Below are 21,300 nucleotides of genomic sequence, written 5' to 3' on the forward strand. Positions count from 1 at the left end.
TCACTGCACACTTGCCCGCATTACTGTGCCACTTACCAGTTGTATCGTCACTGCTTTTTTCCTTGCTTGGACTCAGAGTATCTGATAAATCAGATTCCTTTGTTCTTGACTGATTTTCTACCAAGATAAAAAAAGTAAAAATATCATAATTCAATAGTTTATATTAAGAAAACTGCTTTGCATCATGAGTGCTTAAAATTTCTTGCTATGCAAAACTTTCTTACTTCTTCACCACCCTGGCCCCAAAATGGAATGCTGGTTACTCCACATTGTTCACATTAAATTACAATGTGGGCACTGCCTGCTATGCAGAGGGCTGAGGCTTTTATTGAAGTCTGTCCAGTTGCCAACTGGAAACAAAACTGAAGCAAACTTGTTTGCAGTGGCTGGACGCCCTGGCATGCCCATTCTCCCCCCCACCCCCAACTCAAATAAATAAATAAATCACCTTAATAAAGAGTAGGGCCTACCTATCTGCATATATATGGCATTCTTTAGGACAGGGTTTACAGAGGTCATTTTTCTCACCAAAATCCTGTATCATCTCTCCTAGGCCTCAGCCAAGCTTGACATCACAGAATCTCACCATAATCTGGTTCTCACAGGTTCCAACAAGAACTCTGCTTTAGTTAAACAGGTTTCGTTATAAGGCCGGTCAGGATTGCTCATTATGGACTGCATTCTTTTCTTGAGTCTGTATTTTGCTGACCTCAACAACCAGTCTCTCTACTTGGCCTTTACATTCTGCAAGATATAGCTTAAACCTCACTGCCTCTAAGGAAGTATTCATTTCTCTAGCATGTCACTGTTATATTGTATTTTTTAATGAACTAATTCATTTTAATATTTTATTCTTATTTGTTTATGTGAGAGAGAGAGAGAGAAAGAATTGGCATGCCAGGGCCTCTAGGTGCTGCAAACAAACTCCAGATGCATGAGCCACCTTGTACATTTGGCTTTACATGGGTCCTGGAGAATCAAAACTGGGTCCTGAGTCTTTTGGCTTTACAGGCATGCACCTTAACCACTAAGCCACCTCTCCAACCCTCATGGTATTTTTCTTTTTCTTTCTTTCTTTTTTTTTCTGGTTATTCGAGGTAGGGTCTCACTCTAGCTCAGGATGACCTGGAATTCACTATGTAATCTCAGGGTGCCCTCGAACTCATGGTGATCCTCCTACCTCTGCCTTCCAAATGCTAGGATTAAAGGCGTGCGCCACCATACCCGGCCCTTATCGTATTTTGTAAATTTTTATTTTAATTTATTTGAGAGAGAGAGAGAGAGAGAAGGAGGGAGAGGCAGATAGAGAATGAGCACATCAGGGCCTCTAGCCAGTGCAAACAAACTCCTGATATATGCACCATTGTGTACATCTGGCTTATGTGGGTACTGGGGAATTGAACTTGTGCCCTTAGGCTTAAGAGACAAGCACCTTAACCACTAAACTATCTCTCCAACCCCCTCATTGTATTTATTAAAATTTATGAGAGAAAAAGACACATGGGGGAGATGGGTGACACGTGCCATTTTGTGCATCTGACTTTACGTAAGTAATAGGAAATTAAACCGTGCCATCAAGCTTTGTAAGAAAGTGCCTCTTAACCTCTGAGCCATCTCTCCAGCCTTCATTCTATTTTTCTGCCTTATTTTAAAAATATTTTTAGGGCTGGAGAGATGGCTTTGCAGTTAAGGCGTTTGTCTGCAAAGCTAAAGGATCCCAGTTGTATTCTCCGGGACCCACCTAAACCAGCTGCACAAGGGGGTGCATGCATCTGGAATTCTTCTGCAGTGGCTGAAGGCACCGGCGCATCCATATATATTTTTTCTCTCTCTCTTCCCCTCCCTCTCAAATAAGAGAAAGGGGGAGGGAAATAAAGATAGGGAGAGAGAGACAGGAAAAGAATGGGTGCACCAGGTCCTCTTGTCATTGTGAACTCCAGATACGTACACCACTTTGTGCATCTGGCTTTATGTGGGTACTGGAGAATTGAACCCAGGCTGTCAGGGCTTTGCAAGCAAGAGTATATTATTATTTGTAATCAAATCCACTCCATTTTATATTTTATTTTTATTTACTTATTTGATAGAGAAAGAGGGAGGGGGAGGGAGAGGGAGAAGAAGAAGGAGAGGGAGAGGGAGAGAGAGAATGGACATAGCAGGGCCTCCAGCAACTGCAAATCCAGACACATGCGTGCTCCTTGTGCATCTGGCTAATGTGGGACCTGGGGAATAGAACCTGTGTCCTTTGGCTTTGCAGGCAAATGCCTTAACTGCTAAGCCATCCCTCCAGCTCAATCCCACTCCATTTTATATCATTCTAAGTGCACGTATGTATCTCATGCATTCCCCAAGTGGATGCTTGTTTATATAATCACAAAATAACACATTATATATTTGTACTATTTGTACATATATATATATATATATATACATATATATGTGTATGTATGTATGTATTTAAAATGCAAAAAAAAAGGTTTATAGTACTTTTCTTTAAAAAAAAAAAACAACTTTTTGTTGTTCTTGTTGTTGTTTCAAGTTAGTTTTACTCTAACCCAGGCTGACCTGGAATTCACTATGGAGTATCAGGGTGACCTTGAACTCACAGCAATCCTCCTACCTCTGCCTCCTGAGTGTAAGAAACTTTTTTAAAAATTTTGTTTGAGAGATAAAGAGGCATATAGAGAGAATGGATGAGCCAGGGCCTTCAGCCACTGCAAACAAACTCTAGACGCATGTGCTACCTAGTGCATCTGGCTTATGCGGGTCCTGGGGAATTAAACGTGGGTCCTTTGGCTTTGCAGGCAAATGCCTTAACTGCTAAGCCATCTCTCCAGCCCTATAGTACTTTTCCATAAGGAAATAACTTATAGACATCACTATTTCCATAATTTTTTCTATAAGGAAATAATATACTAATAGATATATGTAAAGATGCTCACTGTTAAGCTGGGTGGTAGTGTACTCCAGAGGCAGAGGTAGGTAGATCTTTGTGAATTCAAGAGTAGCCTGGGGACTACAGAGTTAATTTCAGGTCAGCCTAGACTAGAGGGACACCTTATCACAAATACTAACAGAGAAACAAAGAAATGCTCACTGCTCTATTGGCCATTATGGTAAAATGAAATGCATATGGAAAATATTCAAGGTATACTGACCACTACTAATATTAAGGTAAAGAGAGGACGTATAATTTAACCCTATGTAGATTACAAAAGTTATTTGTTTTGTTTTGAGATAGGGTCTCACTGTGTAGCTCAGGCTGGCCTCAAACACATGATTCTGTTGCTTGAGCTACTTTAAGTGCTAACCTCAGACCTTGTTGCAGTGTTCTGTAGTCATCAGACACCTTCAAGTGTGAGTGTTGTAACACTGAATACCAAATGACACTTTTAGATAGAGCAGGCTAGCACATAGACAGAAAAGGATCCAGAGACTGGAGAGATGGCTCAGCAGTTAAGGTGCTTCCTTGTGATGCCCAAAAACCCCATTTCAACCCCCCAAAACCCATGTAAAAACCAAGCACAAAAGAAAGGAAAGGGTTTATTGTAGCTAGTCATGGTGGCACATACTGTTAATCCTAGCACTGGAAAGGCTGAGGTAGGAAGACTGCTGAGTTTGAGGCCAGCCTGAGACTATACAGTGAATTCCAGGTTAGCCTAGATTAGAGTGAGACACTACCTCGAAAACGGGAGAGGAAAGAAGGAAAGAAGGAAGGGAGAGAAGAAGAGGATCTAGTCTAAAGAGGAGAAAGAAAAGCAGAAACATGGCTCTGCTGATCCTAAGATTGTTAGCAATTTTATGGCATGAAATTGAAGTAGAGCAGAGAAGTATATTTTCACAACTATTCTTTCAGCTTTTATTCTAGACCTATAGTTGTAGCTGAGAGTTAAATCTGATGTTATAAGTCAGAGAACTGAGGCCCAGGCATGGGGGCACACACTTGTAAACACAGAACTGAGGCCGGTGCTGAGGCTGGAGAATCATGAGTTTGAGGCCAGGAAAACAAAACAAAACCAAAAATAAAAACTGTGAACAGGGCTGGGGAGGTGTCTCAGTGGTTAAGAGCACTTGATGCATAAACAGAAGGATTGTAGACGGACCACCAGAAAAGCTGGGTGTGGCCAGGGGGAGGACAGAGACCTGAGAAGTGCTGGGACTCACTGACAAATGGCAGTTCTGGGTTGAAGGAGAGAACCCTTCTCCAGGAAATACTTGGTTGTGTGATGCAAAAGAGAGTCTTAAGTTTCCACCTGGCCTCTGCACACATGGGCATCTGACCGTGTGTGTGTACACCACATCACACACAACATGCACACTCTATACATGTGCAAGTCCAAAAACCAAAGAACCAACCACAGAACAATGAAGAAACTGAGGCTAAAGTGAGTTGCCTGGGGCAAATAGTGTCAGAGTTATCTACTTTACCTACTTGTATTCTACTTTTTTGTTTGTTTGTTTGGTTGGTTTTTTTGAGGTAGGGTCTCACCCTAGCCCAGGCTGACTTGGATTCATATGTAGTCTCAGAGTGGCCTTGAACTCACAGCATTCCTCCTACCTCTGCCTCCCTAATGCTGGGATTTAAAGTGTAAGCCATCATGCCCAGCTACTACTACTTTTGGTTTTAATTTATTTGAGACAGAGAGGGAGGCAGATAGAGAATGGGCGCACCAGGGCCTCCAGCCACTGCAAACAAACTCCAGACGCATGCGCCACCTTGCGCATCTGGCTTACGTTGGTCCTGGAGAATTGAACCTAAGTCCTTTGGCTTTGTTGGCAAGCGCCTTAATCCCTAAGCCATTTCTCCAGCCCTACTTCTTTTCTTAAAAAATATTTTTAATTTATTTATTTGAGAGAGAGAAAGAGGCTGACAGAGACAAATAATATGTGCACCAGGGCCTCTAGCTACTGCAAAAAACTCCAGATGCATGTGCCACGATGTACATCTGGCTTATGTGGGTCCTGGGGAGTCAAATCTGGGTCATCAGGCTTTGCAAGCACCTTAACAGCTAAGCCATCTCTTCAGCCTTACTTGTATTCTACTTCTCTTTCCCAAGAGTATGTGGTTAGGGGTGGCTATCCATTTTGCTCTCAAAATTGTAGCACTGTGGAACTGCTAACAAAATGCTGATGAGTTCAGTTCACTTGCAGTGAGTTATTTGTCCTATCCCTTCAATAAATGTCCTTACCTTCAGACAATCACACTTTTCTCATTTTTGTGTGTGTGTCATTCCTGCTGAGGCAGGGTCCCTCACTTGAGCACAGAGCTGCCTGAGTCAGCTAGTCTAGTTAGCCAGCTTGCTCAGGGATTCCCTGTCTCTGCCTCTCCTGTTGGGAATACAGGTGGCCGCCACGTCCTCCAGGATTATGAGTGCTAGGGACGAACATGAGTCCTCAAAAGCTTGTATAGCACTTCATCCACTAAGCTCTCTTCAGTCCCACTTGCTGTTTTATTTTATTTATTTATTTATTATTGGTCTTTTGAGGCAGGGTCTCACTCTAGCCCAAACTGACCTGGAATTCACTATGTAGTCTCAGGGTGGCCTCAAACTCATGGTGATCCTCCCACCACCTCTGCCTGCCGAGCTGGGATTAAAGGCATGTGCCATCATGCCCTGTGGCTTATTTTATTTATTTATTTATTTATTTATTATTATTATTTTATTTTTCCGAGGTAGGGTCTCACTCTAGCTCAGGCTGAACTGGAATTCACTATGGAGTCTCAGGGTGGCCTAGAACTCACAGTGATCCTCTAACCTATGTCTCCCAGTGCTGGGATTAAAGGTGTGCGCCACCACGCCGGCATTTTTTTTATTTTTTTGAGGTAGGGTCTCACTCTGGTCTAGGCTGACCTGGAATTAACTATGTAGTCTCAGGGTGGCCTTGAACTCATGGCAATCCTCCTACCTCTGTCTCCCAAGTGCTGGGATTAAAGGAGTAAGCCACCATGCCTGGCTTATTTTTTGAAAATATTTATTTAATTTTTTTGAGGTAGTATCTCACTCTATCCCCAGGCTGGCCTTGAACTTACAGCAATCCTGTCCTACCTCTGCCTCCCAAGTGCTGGACATACACCACCACACCCAGCAAAAATATGTTAATTTATTTAATAGAGGAAAAGGGGGGATGGGGGTTCACCAGGACATCTTGCCACTGCAAACGAATTGCAAATGCATGTGCCACTTTGTGCATCTGGCTTAAGTGGCTTAAGTAGGCTTTGCAAGCAAACACCTTTAACCATTAAGCAATCTCCTAGCCATCTCTTGCTACTTTTAAATATTTTATTTTTATTAATTTATTTGAGAGAGAGATAAGGAGATAGGCAGGTAGAAAGAGACAGAGAGAGAGAGAAAGAAAGAATGGGTACACCAGGGTCTCCAGCCACTGTAAATGAACTCCAGATGCATATACCCCCTTGTGCATCTGGCTTACATAGGTCTTGGGGAGTCAAACCTGGGTCCTTTTGACTTTGCAGGCAAGCACCTTACCTGTAAGCCATCTCTCCAGCCCTTTTGCTGCTTTTAAAGCAACCACAAAACAACAAAATTTTAAAAAATCCTTCCATATCTGTCCAATTTGTTCCTTAAAATAAAAACCCAGCCAGGCTTGGTAGCACACACCTTTAATCCCAGCACTTGGAAGGCAGAAGATTGTTGCAAATTCAAAGCCACTCTGAAACTACATAGTGAATTCCAGGTCAGTCTGACCTAGAGTGGGACACTACCTCGAAAAACCAAAATAAATAAATAAAAACAGGGGCTGGAGAAATGAATCAAGAGTTCAAAACACTTGCTTGCAAAATATGACAGCTTAAGTTTGAATCTCTGGTACCCACATAAAGCCAGATGCACAAAGTGGCACATGTGTACCTACTCTCCTCCATACCTCTTCTTGCAAATAAGTAACCTGTATATAGATATAGAGATAGAAAAGAACATGGGTAGATAGAAAGAAACCCAGACAAATATGAGCATTCACACCTGTAATACCAGCACTCAGGAAGCTAAGACAGGAGGATCTGAGTTCAAAGCCAACAAACCAAAACATTACATAACCAATCAATCAAACAAAACACCAGAGGTGGAATGCTAGATCAAAACCTATGTTCTTCAAAACTCTGGTGCATATTTTATAGTCATATTTTAAAAACACACCAGTAATATTGAACAAATCATCCTTTTTTTTTTTTTTTTTTTTGAGGTAGGGTCTTGCTCTAGCCCAGGCTGACCTGGAATTCACTATGTAGTCTCAGGATGGCCTCAACCTCTCAGCGATCCTCCTATCTCTGCTTCCCAAGTGCTGGGATTAAAAGCATGTACCATTATTTATGTGCAAGCAGAGAGCAAGAGAGACCAACAGAGAAAGAGAGAGTGGGCGTGCTAGGGCCTGCAGCCACTACAAACAAACTCCAGACGCATGTGCCCCTTGTGCATTTGGCTTACATGGGTACTGGGGAATTGAACTTGGGTCCATTGGCTTTGCAGGCAAATGCCTTAACCGCTAAGCCATCTCTCCAGCCCATGAATCATTCTTAATGGCATCACACAATGCCAGTCAAATATATTCCATTCCAGAATGCAATATAGTCCATGGAAGAAGTAAGGATCTTTTCTTTAAAGAAGCACCAGTCTCCCCACCCCCAGCTTTGATTCCACTTAAAGTGTTAGCAAGTTAACCAACTAATCTGAATAGGTGCTTAGGTGCTGAAGTAAATGCTATTTTAAAGTCTGCTCTCATCTCACTTCAGTAAGATGAAATAAAGTGCCATGTGTACTAAAAATAGTTCCCTATTCAGAAACCGAACACTCGGGTCCAGAACAATGTCAAGTGTTGCATATTCTATGAATTCTTTCACCTAATATGGCTTCTGCTGTGTCCAAAATCAAGAAGCCACCAGAGACCAGAAATAACATCATCATTTTAAACCTTTTAAAGTCTTATAAACTGAATGTACTAAAGCAAACTACATGTACTAAAATTAAGTATTCCAAATTTTACCATTCTAACTGAACAGAAAGATTATGAATCTGGTTTTAAATTTTATGCTTGCCAAATCTGGTACAAGCTCTGTTCCAACAATGAACACATCCCACCAGATTTGCCTGTTTTCCTCTGCATAAAAAGGCATAGTATGATGACTTTAAAGCACACTTTTCTTCCCTAAGCTTAGCAACTGCAACAGAAGGAGTTAACATAGAAAAACTACTTTAGACAATTATTCAACTATTTATTACAAAATGTAGCAAAATTTTAATTAGATCAAACTGAGATATCAACAATTAAGGAAATTTGAACATAAGAAATTTTAAAGGCACTATATAACCCCAAAACAAAATTTAAAATATTTTTCATTACCTTAAAAGCTTTACATTGTGTTTGATTAGAATTTTGATCAAAATAAAAATCTGCAGAAATGAAACCCAAAGATCATAACCAAACCTATTAGAAAAACTTTCAAAAAAACCACATGCAAATATCCACTTGAAAACAGCTTTCCTACTAAGACTTTTCTTACAAGAACCCTTTTATATAATAAATATCTGGCACTGCTACTGTATTGTCATTTTGTGAGCTCTAAGAAATTAACCAGTGGTTACATTATATGACCTTGCAAAAGTTTACACTAACCTTCATTATCCAAAGCAGTTGTCAATTAAACAGAAAAAGCAGAAAACAAACCTTTTGAAAGCTTTGTTTCTTCTACCACTTTGGTTAGATGCCCCTGGACGATCAGCTTCTCTGCCAAAGAAAACAGGCGTTACTACCGAGCCCGACACAGCAGCATTTCCCTGTGCAGAGCTGAAACACATTCCATGACCAAATTTAAAGATGATAGCATCACTCCTATGACCAAGCTTGAACAAAAAACCTGAACCACGACCTCAAGCTTGACAGAGCAATCAAGATAATGCAGAAGCCTGGGTTGGGGAAACAATTTGCCTTTTGTCTTCAGTGCATGTCACCTTATTGTAAAGTCAGGATCTTTTCTTTCTTTCTTTCTTTTTTTTTTTTCTTTGGTCTTTCAAGGTAGGTGTTTTGGTTTTTCTTGCTCAGGCTGACCTGGAATTCACTATGTAATCGCAGGCTGGCCTCAACCTCACAGCAATCCTCCTAATTTTGGCTCCTGAGTGCTGGGATTAAAAGCGTACGTATACCACCGTGCCCGGCTCAGGATTTTTCTATAAAGCAACAATGCAGTCTCTAAATCAGGGATGTTCTAAGACCTTATATGTATGTAAATCAGCTATAAAAATCATGTTATTCCAAGTTTACTTTTCTCTGTTGATGAAACAGATACCTAAGAAACTTACTGCAGGAAAATAAATGATTTTAGAAGAGTTATTTAAAGAAATAAAAATGCTATGTTTAATGGCATAATGTGCTTTTGTAATTTATTTGGTTTTACTTTCATAGTCTACATTTCACTGAGGCAGATGACAGATCTATTATAAATATTCCCAGCTTTTATCCTAATTACAATGGTATCTTTCAATTTATTCTATTGCCATATGTGAATTTTTTTTTTCTGTTGGCTGGAGAGATTGCTTAGCTGTTAAGGCACTTGCTGGAGAAGCCTAAGGACTCATGTTCAACTCTACAGATCCCAAGTAAGCCAGATGCACAGTGATGCTAGCATGTAAGGTCACACATGTGCACAAGAGGGTATACACGTCTGGAGTTCCAATTGCAGTGGCTAGAGACCCTGGCGTGTCAATCCCCCCTTCCATTAAAAAAAAAAAAGGCCAGAATGTTGGGCTTGCCTCAAAAAAAAAGGTTTTTTTCTGTTCACTTAGCAACCATTTACAATTTGGTTCACAGCATCACCAAATCACTGAAACCAATCAACACCATTACAACTTCTTATTTCCAAACCCCAGGGTGCCTTTCCAACTCTTATAGATTGTTTATTCCTGTCTTTCTTTTTCTTTTCAAATGTTTTTTGTGGATGTGTAGTAGGCATGCCAGGGTCTTTTGCAAACTAATATCACACCATGAGTTCTTATCTGTTGTAATGTGGGGGTACTGCGGAACTGCACTCAAGCCAGCAGGCTTTGAAGCAAGTGTCGTTAACCACTGAGTAATCTCACCCCATGTCTTTCTCTTTTTTTAAATATTTTCATTCTATTTATTATTTTTTGTTCTGATTTTTCAAGGTAGGGTCTCACTCTAGCCCAGGCTGACCTGGAATTCACTTAGTCTCAGGGTGACCTTAAACTCACAGCAACCCTAACCTCTGCCTCCGAAGTCATAGGATTGAAGGCATGTACCACCCCACCACACTACCCCTTGCCTTTCTTAAAAACAAAGATTTTCCTTTTTTTTTTTTTTTTTTGAGGTAGGGTCTCACTCTAGCACAGGCTGACCTAGAATTCATTATGTAGTCTCAGGGTGCCCTCAAAGTCACAGCAATCCTCCTAACTCTGCACCCCAAGTGCTGAATTTAAAGGTGTGCATCACTATGCCTGGCTTTATCCCTGCCTTTCTTAGCAACAAAGGTAAGTTGCCTATACTGCCTTGAACTCATTGTTAGCTCAATCAGAATCAAACTTACAACCCTCCTGCCTCAACCTCCCAAACAGCTGGAATTACAGGCTTGTGCCACCAGGCTCACCTTGGATTTAGACCATTTTAAAAGGCATTAGGGCTGGAGAGATGGTTTAGCAGGTTAAGGCAATTTGATTCCCCAGGACCCATGTAAGCCATGCACAAGGTGGCACATGCATCTGGAGTTCATTTGCTGGAGGACTGGCATGACTATTATCTCTATCTGCTTCTCTTTCTATCTCTCTCTCAAAATAAACAAATAAATTTAAAGGCATTTTTAGTATTACAGTATGTAAATTATAATATGCCCTACCTGTTCTCTGGCTCTACTCCATTCCCAAAATTAACTTTCTAAAAGCAATAGCTTCAACTTTTAGCTATTTTTCCATTACGTACATTTATTTTAAAGTTTTATTTATTTAGCTTTTAAGAGACAGAATTTCACTATGGGACCCAGGCTAGCTTCAAACTCACAATACTTCTGTTCTACCTTCCAAGTGATAAGATTAACAGGCACACACCACTATGCCTGTCCTATGTTTATACTTCTATATAATATACTGACTTTAGATATTTATTGATCACCTCTTATACACAATCTGCTTTATGCTACACAGCCAAGAAACTATGAGCAGAAGCATAAAATTCCCTATTCTATCACATACACGAGTAGACCATCACCCTCCCCCCCCAGAGTTTGTTTGTCTGTTTATTGTCATTGATAACCAAACCCAGAGCCTTGAGCTTGCTAGGCAGATGCTCATCCACTGAGCTAAATCCTCAACCCCAGGTTTTTATTTTTTTTAATGACAGTAAATAACTTAGGCTGGCCTCTAACTCAAGATCTTCCTGCCACAACTTCCCAATTGACAGGATCACAGCTTGCTGATATCACCACATCTGACTTTTCCTAGTCTTCTCCGCTCCCCCCAGGTAGTATCTCACTCTAGCTCAGATTAACCTGGTGATCATTCTGTAGTCCCAGGCTGGACTCGAACTCACAGCAACCCTCCTACCTCTACCTCTCAAGATTAAAGGCATGTGCCACCATGCCCAGCTCTTTTCCCAGCCTTTTAATACTGCTGCTTCAGTCTTGTGTCCTGTGAAAATCCTCTGACCCTGGCTTAGAAATCTTCCTCTTCCTGTTTTATTCCCTTGTTTTATTATAATGCATCTCCTGATAATTTCCTGAAAAGGAGTGGATGGGGAAATATTTTATGACTATGTTCTTCTGAAAATCTTAGTATACTAACATGATGTTTGATAGTTTGACTAGATGCCACTGTACAAGAAATAATTTTCCTTTTTAAAACATTTTAAAATTATTTTTGTGTCTGTGTTCAAGTGTGTACCTGTGCATACATGTCACGGTACACAAGTGGTGGTCAGAGGACAACTTTTGAGCTAGTCCTCACCTGTCCACCACATTTTGGGGCTGGTTTCTCCTGGAAGCTGGCTCTATTGCCCTTGGCTGCACTCACCACAAGCTTCTGTGAACTTCTCTGTCTGCGCCTTCCATCTTGCTATCAATAGAAGTGCATCATGGCTTTAAATTTTTTTTTAATTTATTTTATTTATGAGTCAGAGCACAAGAGAGAACTGGCACACTAGGGCTTCTATCCACTGCACAACCTTGTGTGCATGCATCACCTTGTACATTTGGCTTACATGGGTTCTGGGGAGCCAAATGTAGGTCCTTAGGCTTTGCAGGCAAGTGCCTTAACCACTAAGCAATCTCTCCAGGCCCCACCATGGCTTTTTATATGTGGCGTCAAAAAATGAAGTCAGGTACTCCATCTTGAGTGGCAAGCACTTTATCCACTGAGCCATCTCCGGAGCCCCAAGAAATAATTTTCCTTCAGCATTCTGAAAGCACTGTTCTGCTAGTTCCTAGCTTTCACCTAGATGAGTCTAAAGACAGTCTGACGTCTATTACATGGTCTTTATGGTAAAGAATTCTTGTGCCCACCAATGCCTGGTCTGTCCTTCCTTCCTTTCTTCCTGCCTGTCTGCCTGCCTCCCTCCCTCCCTCCCTTCTTCTTCCCTTTCTTTCTTTCAGGTTTTTCAAGGTAGGTTCTCACTCTAGCTCAGGCTGACCTGGGATTCACTCTGTAGTCCCAGGGTAGTCTTGAACTCATGGCGATCTTCCTACCTCTGCCTCCCAAGTGCTGGGATTAAAGGCGTGTGCCATCATGCCTGACTTTTTTGTCCTTTCTTTTTTAAAAAATTTCAAAGGGGACTGTGGGGGGGGGGGAGTGAATTTCCATGGGATATTTATTTATAATCATGGAAAATGCTAATAAAATTTTTTTTAAAAATGGGTTATGTAGTAGACTAGCTGACAGAAAGCTGGAAAAAGCCATTCTACATGGAGTTCAATGGGAGAAAGAGATATCACCAGTGAAGATACTCAACAGTGGACACTGCAAGCCGTATAATTAGCCAGTCAGGCCAAATGAGCCAACGGGTGCAATAGTGGCACGTCTGTCATGGTGGAAACCAACTGCCCTCCAATTGGACTGGCGGCCCACTCCATGGGGGGGAATACATCCCTGATACTGAAAACTTAAAACAGGGGTTGTCATGAGCCCTAGGGATGTAACATCTGCTGATGTCTGGATAAGTGTATATACTATGCTTATCAAACTGCCCAGTAAGCACTTCTCTTAATATTTATACCCTTACATTAACACTACTCTCACTTTGGGTAGAGAATCTTCTCTTTTCAGATGGAAGTGACCTTGGGATGACTCAGAAGGTATCATAGTGCTGGAAAGAAGTGACTGGTGTACTAAGTAACATCTCGATCACACCTTCCAAGGCTCAGGGTCTAACGCAGAAGAGGTGGTAGAAAGAATGTAAGAGCCAAAGGAAGGGTAGGACTCCTTACAACGTGCTCCCTCCAGACACAAAATGTCCTGTATATCCATGACTTCATCGTGCCTGACGCTACCTACACAAGACCATCATGAGAGGAGGAAAAGATCATGACATCAAAATAAGAGAGAGACTGATTGAGATGGGGAGGGTACATGATGGAGAATTGAATTTCAAAGGGGAAAATATTGGGGGGGAGGCAGGGTATTACCATGGGATATTTTTTATAATCATAGAAAATGTTAATAAAAATTTAGAAAAAAAAGAACAAATAAAATTTTTTTTTCATTTATTTGCAATCAGAAAGATGCAGACAAAGACAGAATAGGTGCACCAGGGCCTCCAAACTCTGCAAACAAATCCCAGATGCATGTGCCAACCTGTGCAAATAGCTTACATGGGTACTGGACAATTAAAACTGGGTCCTTAGGCTTTACAGGCAAGTGCTTTCATCACTGAGCCATCTCTCCAGCCTCTGCCGGTCCTTGCTGAGTACACCACAATTCCCTACCTCTGAGAAAGGTCCATAGGACTAGGGCTGGCAAGGGCCAAAGCACTTAAGAGAGAATAGGAGATTTCTATCCCTCTCTTGCCCCCTACTGCATACAGGAATTCTAGAAATATGATTTCAGATGGCAACATACTATCATAAAGGCTCCATTAATCCTTGTCCCTGAGTAGCAATGTGAAACAGTGTTCTCAGCCCCGCAGACATGTAATATGAGTGAGAAATAGACATCTGTCAAATTAAGCCAGTAAGATTTCAGGGTTTGAAGGCAGGAGAGATGGCTCAATAGTTAAAAACACTTACGTGAAAAGCCTGTCAGCTAGGGTTCAAATCCCCAGTACTCACATAAAGCCAGATGCACAGTGGTACATGCCTTTACAATGGCAAGAGACCATTTTTTTTTGGGGGGGGGTTCAAGGTAGGGTCTCGCTCTAACCCAGAGTGACATGGAATGCACTACAAAGTCCCAAGCTGGCCTCGAACTCACAGTGATCCCTAGTGCTGGCATTAAAGGAGTGTACCACCACACCCAGCTTTTCTGACCATATTCTTTTTTTTGGTTTTTCAAGGTAGGGTCTCACGCTAGCCCAGGCTGACCTGGAATTCATTATGTAGTCTCAGGTTGGTCTCAAATTCACAGCAATCCTTCTACCTCTGCTCCCAAGTGGTGGAACGTGTGCCACCAGGCCAGGCTTGGATCTACTTTCTATCATGATAGATTTACTTGCTTTGGATATGGAATAAAACAGCTTGTGACCTTCTGTGTCTGGTTTAGTTTATAATCTTTTTGTTGTTGTTGTATGTGTGTATGAATATGAGTACGTGTTAATATGAATGCGTGTGCACAATCTACATTGGCATACATGTGGAGATCAGAGGATGATTATGTGGTTAGCCCTCGCCTTTCACCTTGTTTTGGGGCAGGGTCTCTTGTCCACAGCTGTGCTTGCTGGTCTCAATGGGGCAGGTCACTGGTCTCTATCTCATGCTGAGATTACAGATGCTACTGCCACAGAGTCCAACTTTATATGAGGTCTGGGGATCAGAACTCAGGTGGCCATGCCTGTGTGGCAAGTACTGAGCAATCTTTCCTGCCTTGGTTTGTGATATTTACATACATTGTAAAGAGCATTCTTTGCACTGTTTAACTTTATAAGCTCAGACCTTCCAATTATAGGAAATTATCTGATCTTTCTTTTACTCTTCCTTTTCCCCACTCTTCTCTCCACCCACTTTTTTTTTTAAATCGCTAAACCATCCCTTTAGCCCTCCACTCATTCTTGAACTTATTATTCAAACATTAGATCTTCAGGGATTTTCCAAGATTATTTTGAAATTTTAAGATTTTTCAAAAATTAAAAAGAGAAACATGCTTCTCATGTTGTTTCACTTCTTGGACTCTTCTACTGATTTAAATATTTTGCTTACCAGAAGTTTTACTTGCAGAGCTGGAGAGATGGCTTAGCAGTTAAGGCACTTGCCTGTGAAGCTAAGAGCCCAGGTTTGATTCCCCAATACCCATGTAAACAAGATGCATAAAGTAACATCTGGATTTCGTTGGCAGTGGCTAGAGGCCCTCCACATCCCCCCACCCCCCGCGCCAAAAACAAAAATGTTTCACTTGCAGGTTGGAGAATCAAATCAGTTAGTTGGTAAAGTGTCTGCATTGCAAGCTTCTGACCTTAACCCATCAAAGATATCAGAAATTCAAGAAGAGAAGTTGAGAATTATTTAGCACAAATGAAGGAGAAAATAAAAGGGCTTTCTTTCTTTGGTTTAAAAACTTCCTGTTTTACCAGAGGCAGAGACAGAAGCAGGAGGATCCCTGTGAGTTCGAGGCTAGCCTGAGACTACATAATGAATTCCAGGTCAGAATGGGCAAGAGCAAGACCCTACCTCAAACAAAAATGGCCATGTGTGGTCCTGGAGGAAGGTCACAGAAAGGTCTATGAGAACACCCTGTGGGGTTGTGGAAGTAGATTTCCTGCCTGGTCCCCTAAGCTCAAGTTTAGTGCAGGTGGCTGCTCAGGGGCCTTTGTGTTCAGGGCCTCTGCAGCTGGCTCCTTCATTCAGATCACTGGCCCCACCTGAGGGATGGTGTCCCACTTTGGCTGGGCAGACATCAAGCCTGCTGCTACCTCAGGGCCTTTGAACTTGCTGGTTCCTGTGTTTGGTGGTGTCCTCATCCAGGTGTTTTGATGGCTCACTCCCCTGTCTCCTATTCCTGATTTATTATTATTTATTTATTTACTTGAAAGCAGGGAGATAGAAAGAATGGGCAAACCAGTGCCTCTAACCACTGCAAACAAACTCCAGATACATGTACCACCTTGTGCATCTGATTATACAAGGGTCCTGGCGAACTGAACCTGGATCATTAAGGCTTTGCAGGCAAACACCTTAACCACTGAGCCATCTCTCCAACACCATGAAATGCCATTTTATCCACACAGCTTTCTTAGGGTAATATGTTTAAGATGGAAACTACCAGCTCACTCCCTCTGCAACCTTGTCCCCTGATTGGTCAGCCGGAGACTACATGGTGAACTGCAGGTTAGCCTGGGCTAGAGCATAACCCTACCTTGAAAACAAGACCCCCGCCCCAAAAGAAGATTGGAAAACTTCTTTTGTTTGTTTGAGGGTTCCTCTAATGAGGTAATCCTTTCTCTCCTCTTTTTGTTTTATTTGATTATTTTTGAGGAAGGGCTCATTCTGGCACAGGCTGTCCTGGAATTCACTACGTAGTCACAGGGTGGCCTTGAACTCATGGCAATCCTCCTACCTCTGCCTCCCGAGTGCTGGAATTAAAGGTGTTTGCCACCATGCCTGACCACTTTTTGTTTTATATAAGATGGGATCTTAGCCAGGTTGGCCTACAACTTGCAATCCTCCTGCCTTAGCCTCCTGAGTACTAAGATTACATATGTACACTACCATACTTGGATGTGTTCCAATTAAAAAAATATTTTATTTATTTGCAAGGAGAGAGAGAAAAGAGACAAAGAATGGACATGCCAGGGCCTCTAGCCACTTCAGATGAACTCCAGACACATGAGCCACATTGTGCATATGGCTTACATGGGTACTGGGGAACTGAACCTGGGTCCTTAGGTTTCAAAGGCAAGTGCCTTAACTGATAAGCTATCTCCCCAGCCCATGTCATCCTCTTTTTTGTTTGTTTTGTGTGTCCAGACAGGGCCTCGCTCGAACCCAGGCTAACCTGGAATTCACTATGTAGTCTCAAGGTGGCCTCAAACTCATGGTGATCCTCCTGCCTCTGCATCCCAGGTGCTGGGATTAAAGGCATGTGCCATCACACCTAGCCCTTTTTTTTTTTTTTTTTTTTTTGTTTTTCGAGGTAGGGTTTCACTCTAGCTCAGACTCTCCTGGAATTCACTATGTAGTCTCAGGGTGGCCTTGAACTCATGGTGATCCTCCTACCTCTGCCTCCCAAGTGCTGGGATTAAAGGCGTGTGCCACCACGCCCGGCTCCTAGTCCATTTTTTTAAGAGAGAGAGAGAGAATTGGCACACGAGGGCCTCAGCCACTGAAATTGAAATCTAGACCCTTGTGCCACCTAGTGGGCATATGCAACCTTACACTTGCCTCATCTTTGTGCATCTGGTTTACATGAGATCAGGAAGGTTGAACATGTGTCCTTAGGCTTCACAGGTAAGCACCTTAACTGCTAAGCCATCAATCCAGGCCCCATGCCATCCATTTTTAGCGTTATATATACTTACTATAAAAACATACATACACACACACACACACACACACACACACACACACACACTAGAGGGCTGGAGAGATGGCTTAGCGGTTAAGGCGCTTGCCTGAAAAGCCAAAGGACCCTGGTCCTAATAAGCCAGATGCACAATGTGGCGCATGCATCTGGAGTTTGTTTGCAGTGGCTGGAAGCCCTGGTGTACCAATTCTCTCTCTCTCTCTCTGCCTCTTTCCCTCTCTCAAATAAATAAATAAAACTAAAATAAAAAATTAAAATAAAAAAACAGGCCAGGTGTGGTGGCGCACGCCTTTAATCCCAGCACTTGGGAGGCAGAAGTAGGAGGATTGCCGTGACTTTGCAGCCACCCTGATACTCCATGGTGAATTTCAGGTCAGCCTGAGCTAGAGTGAGACCCTACCTCGAAAAACCAAAATAAATAAATAAATGAAAAAAAAACCATAAATGCATAAAACACAAATGTACAGATGAATTATTATAAACAAATTTCTGTGTGTCCACAGCCCAACTCAAAAGACAAGTTTCCCACCATCCCCAAATCCCTCGATATTTTCCTTTCCAGTCAACATCCTTTCTCTCCAATAAACGCAACTAACTATACTGACTTTTTTTGTGGGAGGGGAGGGGGTTGGTTGATGACTATACATGTACATGGGCCACCACACACATGTGTAGGTGAGAGGACAACTTCTCAGTGTCCCCACATTCCAACTTGCTTGAGGAAAGCCTCTCATTCTCATTGTTGGTCATTGACATGTTAGCCAGGGTAGTAGTTGTTCACTATCTTGTTAGCCAGGTCAAATGGTCCATGAGCTTCCAGATAATTTTCCTGTATTTGCCTCCCATCCTGCATGTCACCATGCTGGGATAACAGAAGTCCACCACAGCTTCTGGATTTCACATGGGGTCTAGAGACCTAAACATGACTCAGACTCAAGTAGCAATTGATTTATCCACTGAGAATTTCCTTCTTTATCCTTTTAAGGCACTTACTCTTTCACATCTATTTTTTTTTTTTTTTTTTTTTTTTTTTGAGGTAAGGTCTCACTTTCATGCAGGCTGAAGTCAGTCTGCAGTCCCAGGCTTGCCTCAAACTCAGTGATCCTCCTACTTCTGCCTCCTGAGTGCTGGGATTAAAAGTGTATGCCATGGGCTGGAGAGATGGCTTAGTGGTTAAGCGCTTGCTTGTGAAGCCTAAGGACCCCGGTTCGAGGCTCAGTTCCCCAGGTCCCACGTTAGCCAGATGCACAAGCGGGCACACACATCTAGAGTTCATTTGCAGAGGCCGGAAGCCCTGTCGCGCCACATTCTCTCTCTCTCCCTCTATCTGTCTTTCTCTCTGTGTCTGTCGCTCTCAAATAAATAAATAAATAAAGTGTATGCCATAACACCTGACAATCACATAACTTTAGTCACACTATTCAAGTATGTATGACTAAATATCACTTTAACATTATAAAAACTGAATATTACAATATGCTTTCTTAGACCAACAGACCACAGTATGCATTCATCACTTGACTGGTGAAGAGCCTAGGACTGTGTCCACATTAAATTACTGTACATACTGCTGCTCTGAACTTCCTGGAATTTGAAGCTTGGGCATTTCTGTAGGGAACTCACCATGGAGTAGAATGGAGAATATCATAATTTTTACTGTATTATCTAAGCACTTAGTTTATAGTCAGAAAACATTAGAGTTGCAAAAGCTATTGAATCCTTCTAAAACTGAACAGAAGTTAACCAAGCTTATTTCTTAGTTCACAGGAATAAATTAGGTGCTAATTACATTACTGTGTGGTACAAAATCAACAGGAAGAACATGACATGCATAGAAGCTAGGAGGAGCACAAGTCCACCAGGAGTAAGTTATCTTCTCACAGCCAGAGACCCATTTTAATTCAATGACAGCTACAACTAACTGAAGTGCAGACTATAACTACCATGGGGGTCCTACACAGATGAAAGGGATGGGTGAGTAAAGGAGAATCAGGCAACCTGAAAAGCTGAGTTTCCCTCAAAAAATAAAGCTATAACTACTACTTCAAAGTAATATGCCTAAGAAAGGCGAGCTGGAGAGATGACTTAGCAGTTAAGGCACGTGCCTGCAAAGCCAAAGGACCACAGTTCGATTCTCCATGACTCATGTAAACCAGATGCACAAAGTGGCACATGCTTCTGAAATTCATTTGCAGTGGCTACAGAGACCCTGGTGCTCCATTCTCTCCCCCCCCCTCTTTCTCTCTCTCTCTCTCAAATACACACATTAAAAGAGAGTAAAAGGCATTCATGGTGGCAATTAAATAGTGAGACAATCTCTAAATTATGAGAAAATATTATTCTAACATGATAAAAAATACAGCTAGGTCAATTGGCTTTCAATGCCGGATGACTGGGGATAGAAAAGGAGGGTACTGGGCTGGAGAGATGGCTTAGCGGTTAAGCGCTTGCCTGTGAAGCCTAAGGACCCCAGTTCGAGGCTCGGTTCCCCAGGTCCCACGTTAGCCAGATGCACAAGGGGGCGCACGCGTCTGGAGTTCGTTTACAGAGGCTGGAAGCCCTGGCGCGCCCATTCTCTCTCTCTCTCTCTCCCCATCTGTCTTTCTCTCTGTGTCTGTCGCTCTCAAATAAATAAATAAATAATTAAAAAAATATATATATAAAAAAAGAAAAGGAGGGTACTTAATAGGTTGATATTGTATTTATGTAAGTACAATGATTGTGATGGGGAGGTAATATGATGGAGAATGGAATTTCAAAGGGGAAAGTGGGGGGGGTAGGGAGGGAATTACCATGGGATTTTTTTATAATCATGGAAAATGCTAATAAAAATTTTAAAAAGGGGCTGGAGAGATGGCTTAGCGGTTAAGCGCTTGCCTGTGAAGCTTAAGGACCCCAGTTCGAGGCTCGGTTCCCCAGGTCCCATGTTAGCCAGATGTACAAGGAGGCGCACACCTCTGGAGTTCGTTTGCAGAGGCTGGAACCCCTGGCGCGCCCATTCTCTCTCTCTCCCTCTATCTGTCTTTCTCTCTGTGTCTGTCGCTCTCAAATAAAAAATAAAATAAAAATTAAAAAAAAAAAAAAGAAAAGGAGAAAAACAAGTTACCTTGACAGGACAAAACTTCCATAAGCACCTCTCCAGAATCCCTCCCACACATTTCTACTTGTTGCCTAACAAGTATTTCTTTGTACCATGCATTACAAAGCACAATTTAGTCTCAGTAAGCTTTCACAATAATCACATAAGGTAGACACTACCTCCCCATGTTGCAAGTGAAGAAATTGAGTTAAAAGAACTTAATTTACCTAGAATCATGCTGCTAGCCAAGGACCAAACCAGGATTCATATCAATGTCCCTCTGACTCAGTTCCCCCATCATCAGTGGAAATGAACTAGTCATCCAAAAGGTTATGAAAAAGCAAGTAAAGCCAGGTGTGCTGGCGCATGCGTTTAATCCCAGTAATTGGGAGGCAGAAGCAGGAAGATTGACATGAGTTCAAAGCCACCCTGAGACTACACAGTGAATTCCAGGTCAGCATGAGCTAGAGTGAGACCCTACCTCGGGAAAAAAAAAAAGCAAGTATAGGATGGAAAGATGGTTTAGTGGTTAAAGACACTTGC

At 42.1% G+C, this 21,300-nt stretch overlaps 1 protein-coding gene across 6 annotated transcripts in view; it reads right to left on the reverse strand.

The window, feature by feature from the left end:
• The window catches only part of LOC101614787 (sarcolemma associated protein), a 168,442-nt gene that overhangs the window by 21,668 nt on the left and 125,474 nt on the right, over positions 1–21,300 (reverse strand). For all 6 annotated transcript variants that reach the window (XM_004661312.2, XM_045136195.1, XM_045136194.1 and 3 more), the window contains 2 exons: positions 8,680–8,739; positions 37–117 (listed from right to left, as the gene is read on the reverse strand). In XM_004661312.2, coding sequence (XP_004661369.1) covers positions 37–117; positions 8,680–8,739 — 141 coding nt within the window. The remainder of the gene's footprint in view (positions 1–36; positions 118–8,679; positions 8,740–21,300) is intronic.

This window comes from Jaculus jaculus, chromosome 16 (assembly GCF_020740685.1).
Source record: "Jaculus jaculus isolate mJacJac1 chromosome 16, mJacJac1.mat.Y.cur, whole genome shotgun sequence".
Classification (NCBI taxonomy): Eukaryota; Metazoa; Chordata; class Mammalia; order Rodentia; family Dipodidae; genus Jaculus; species Jaculus jaculus.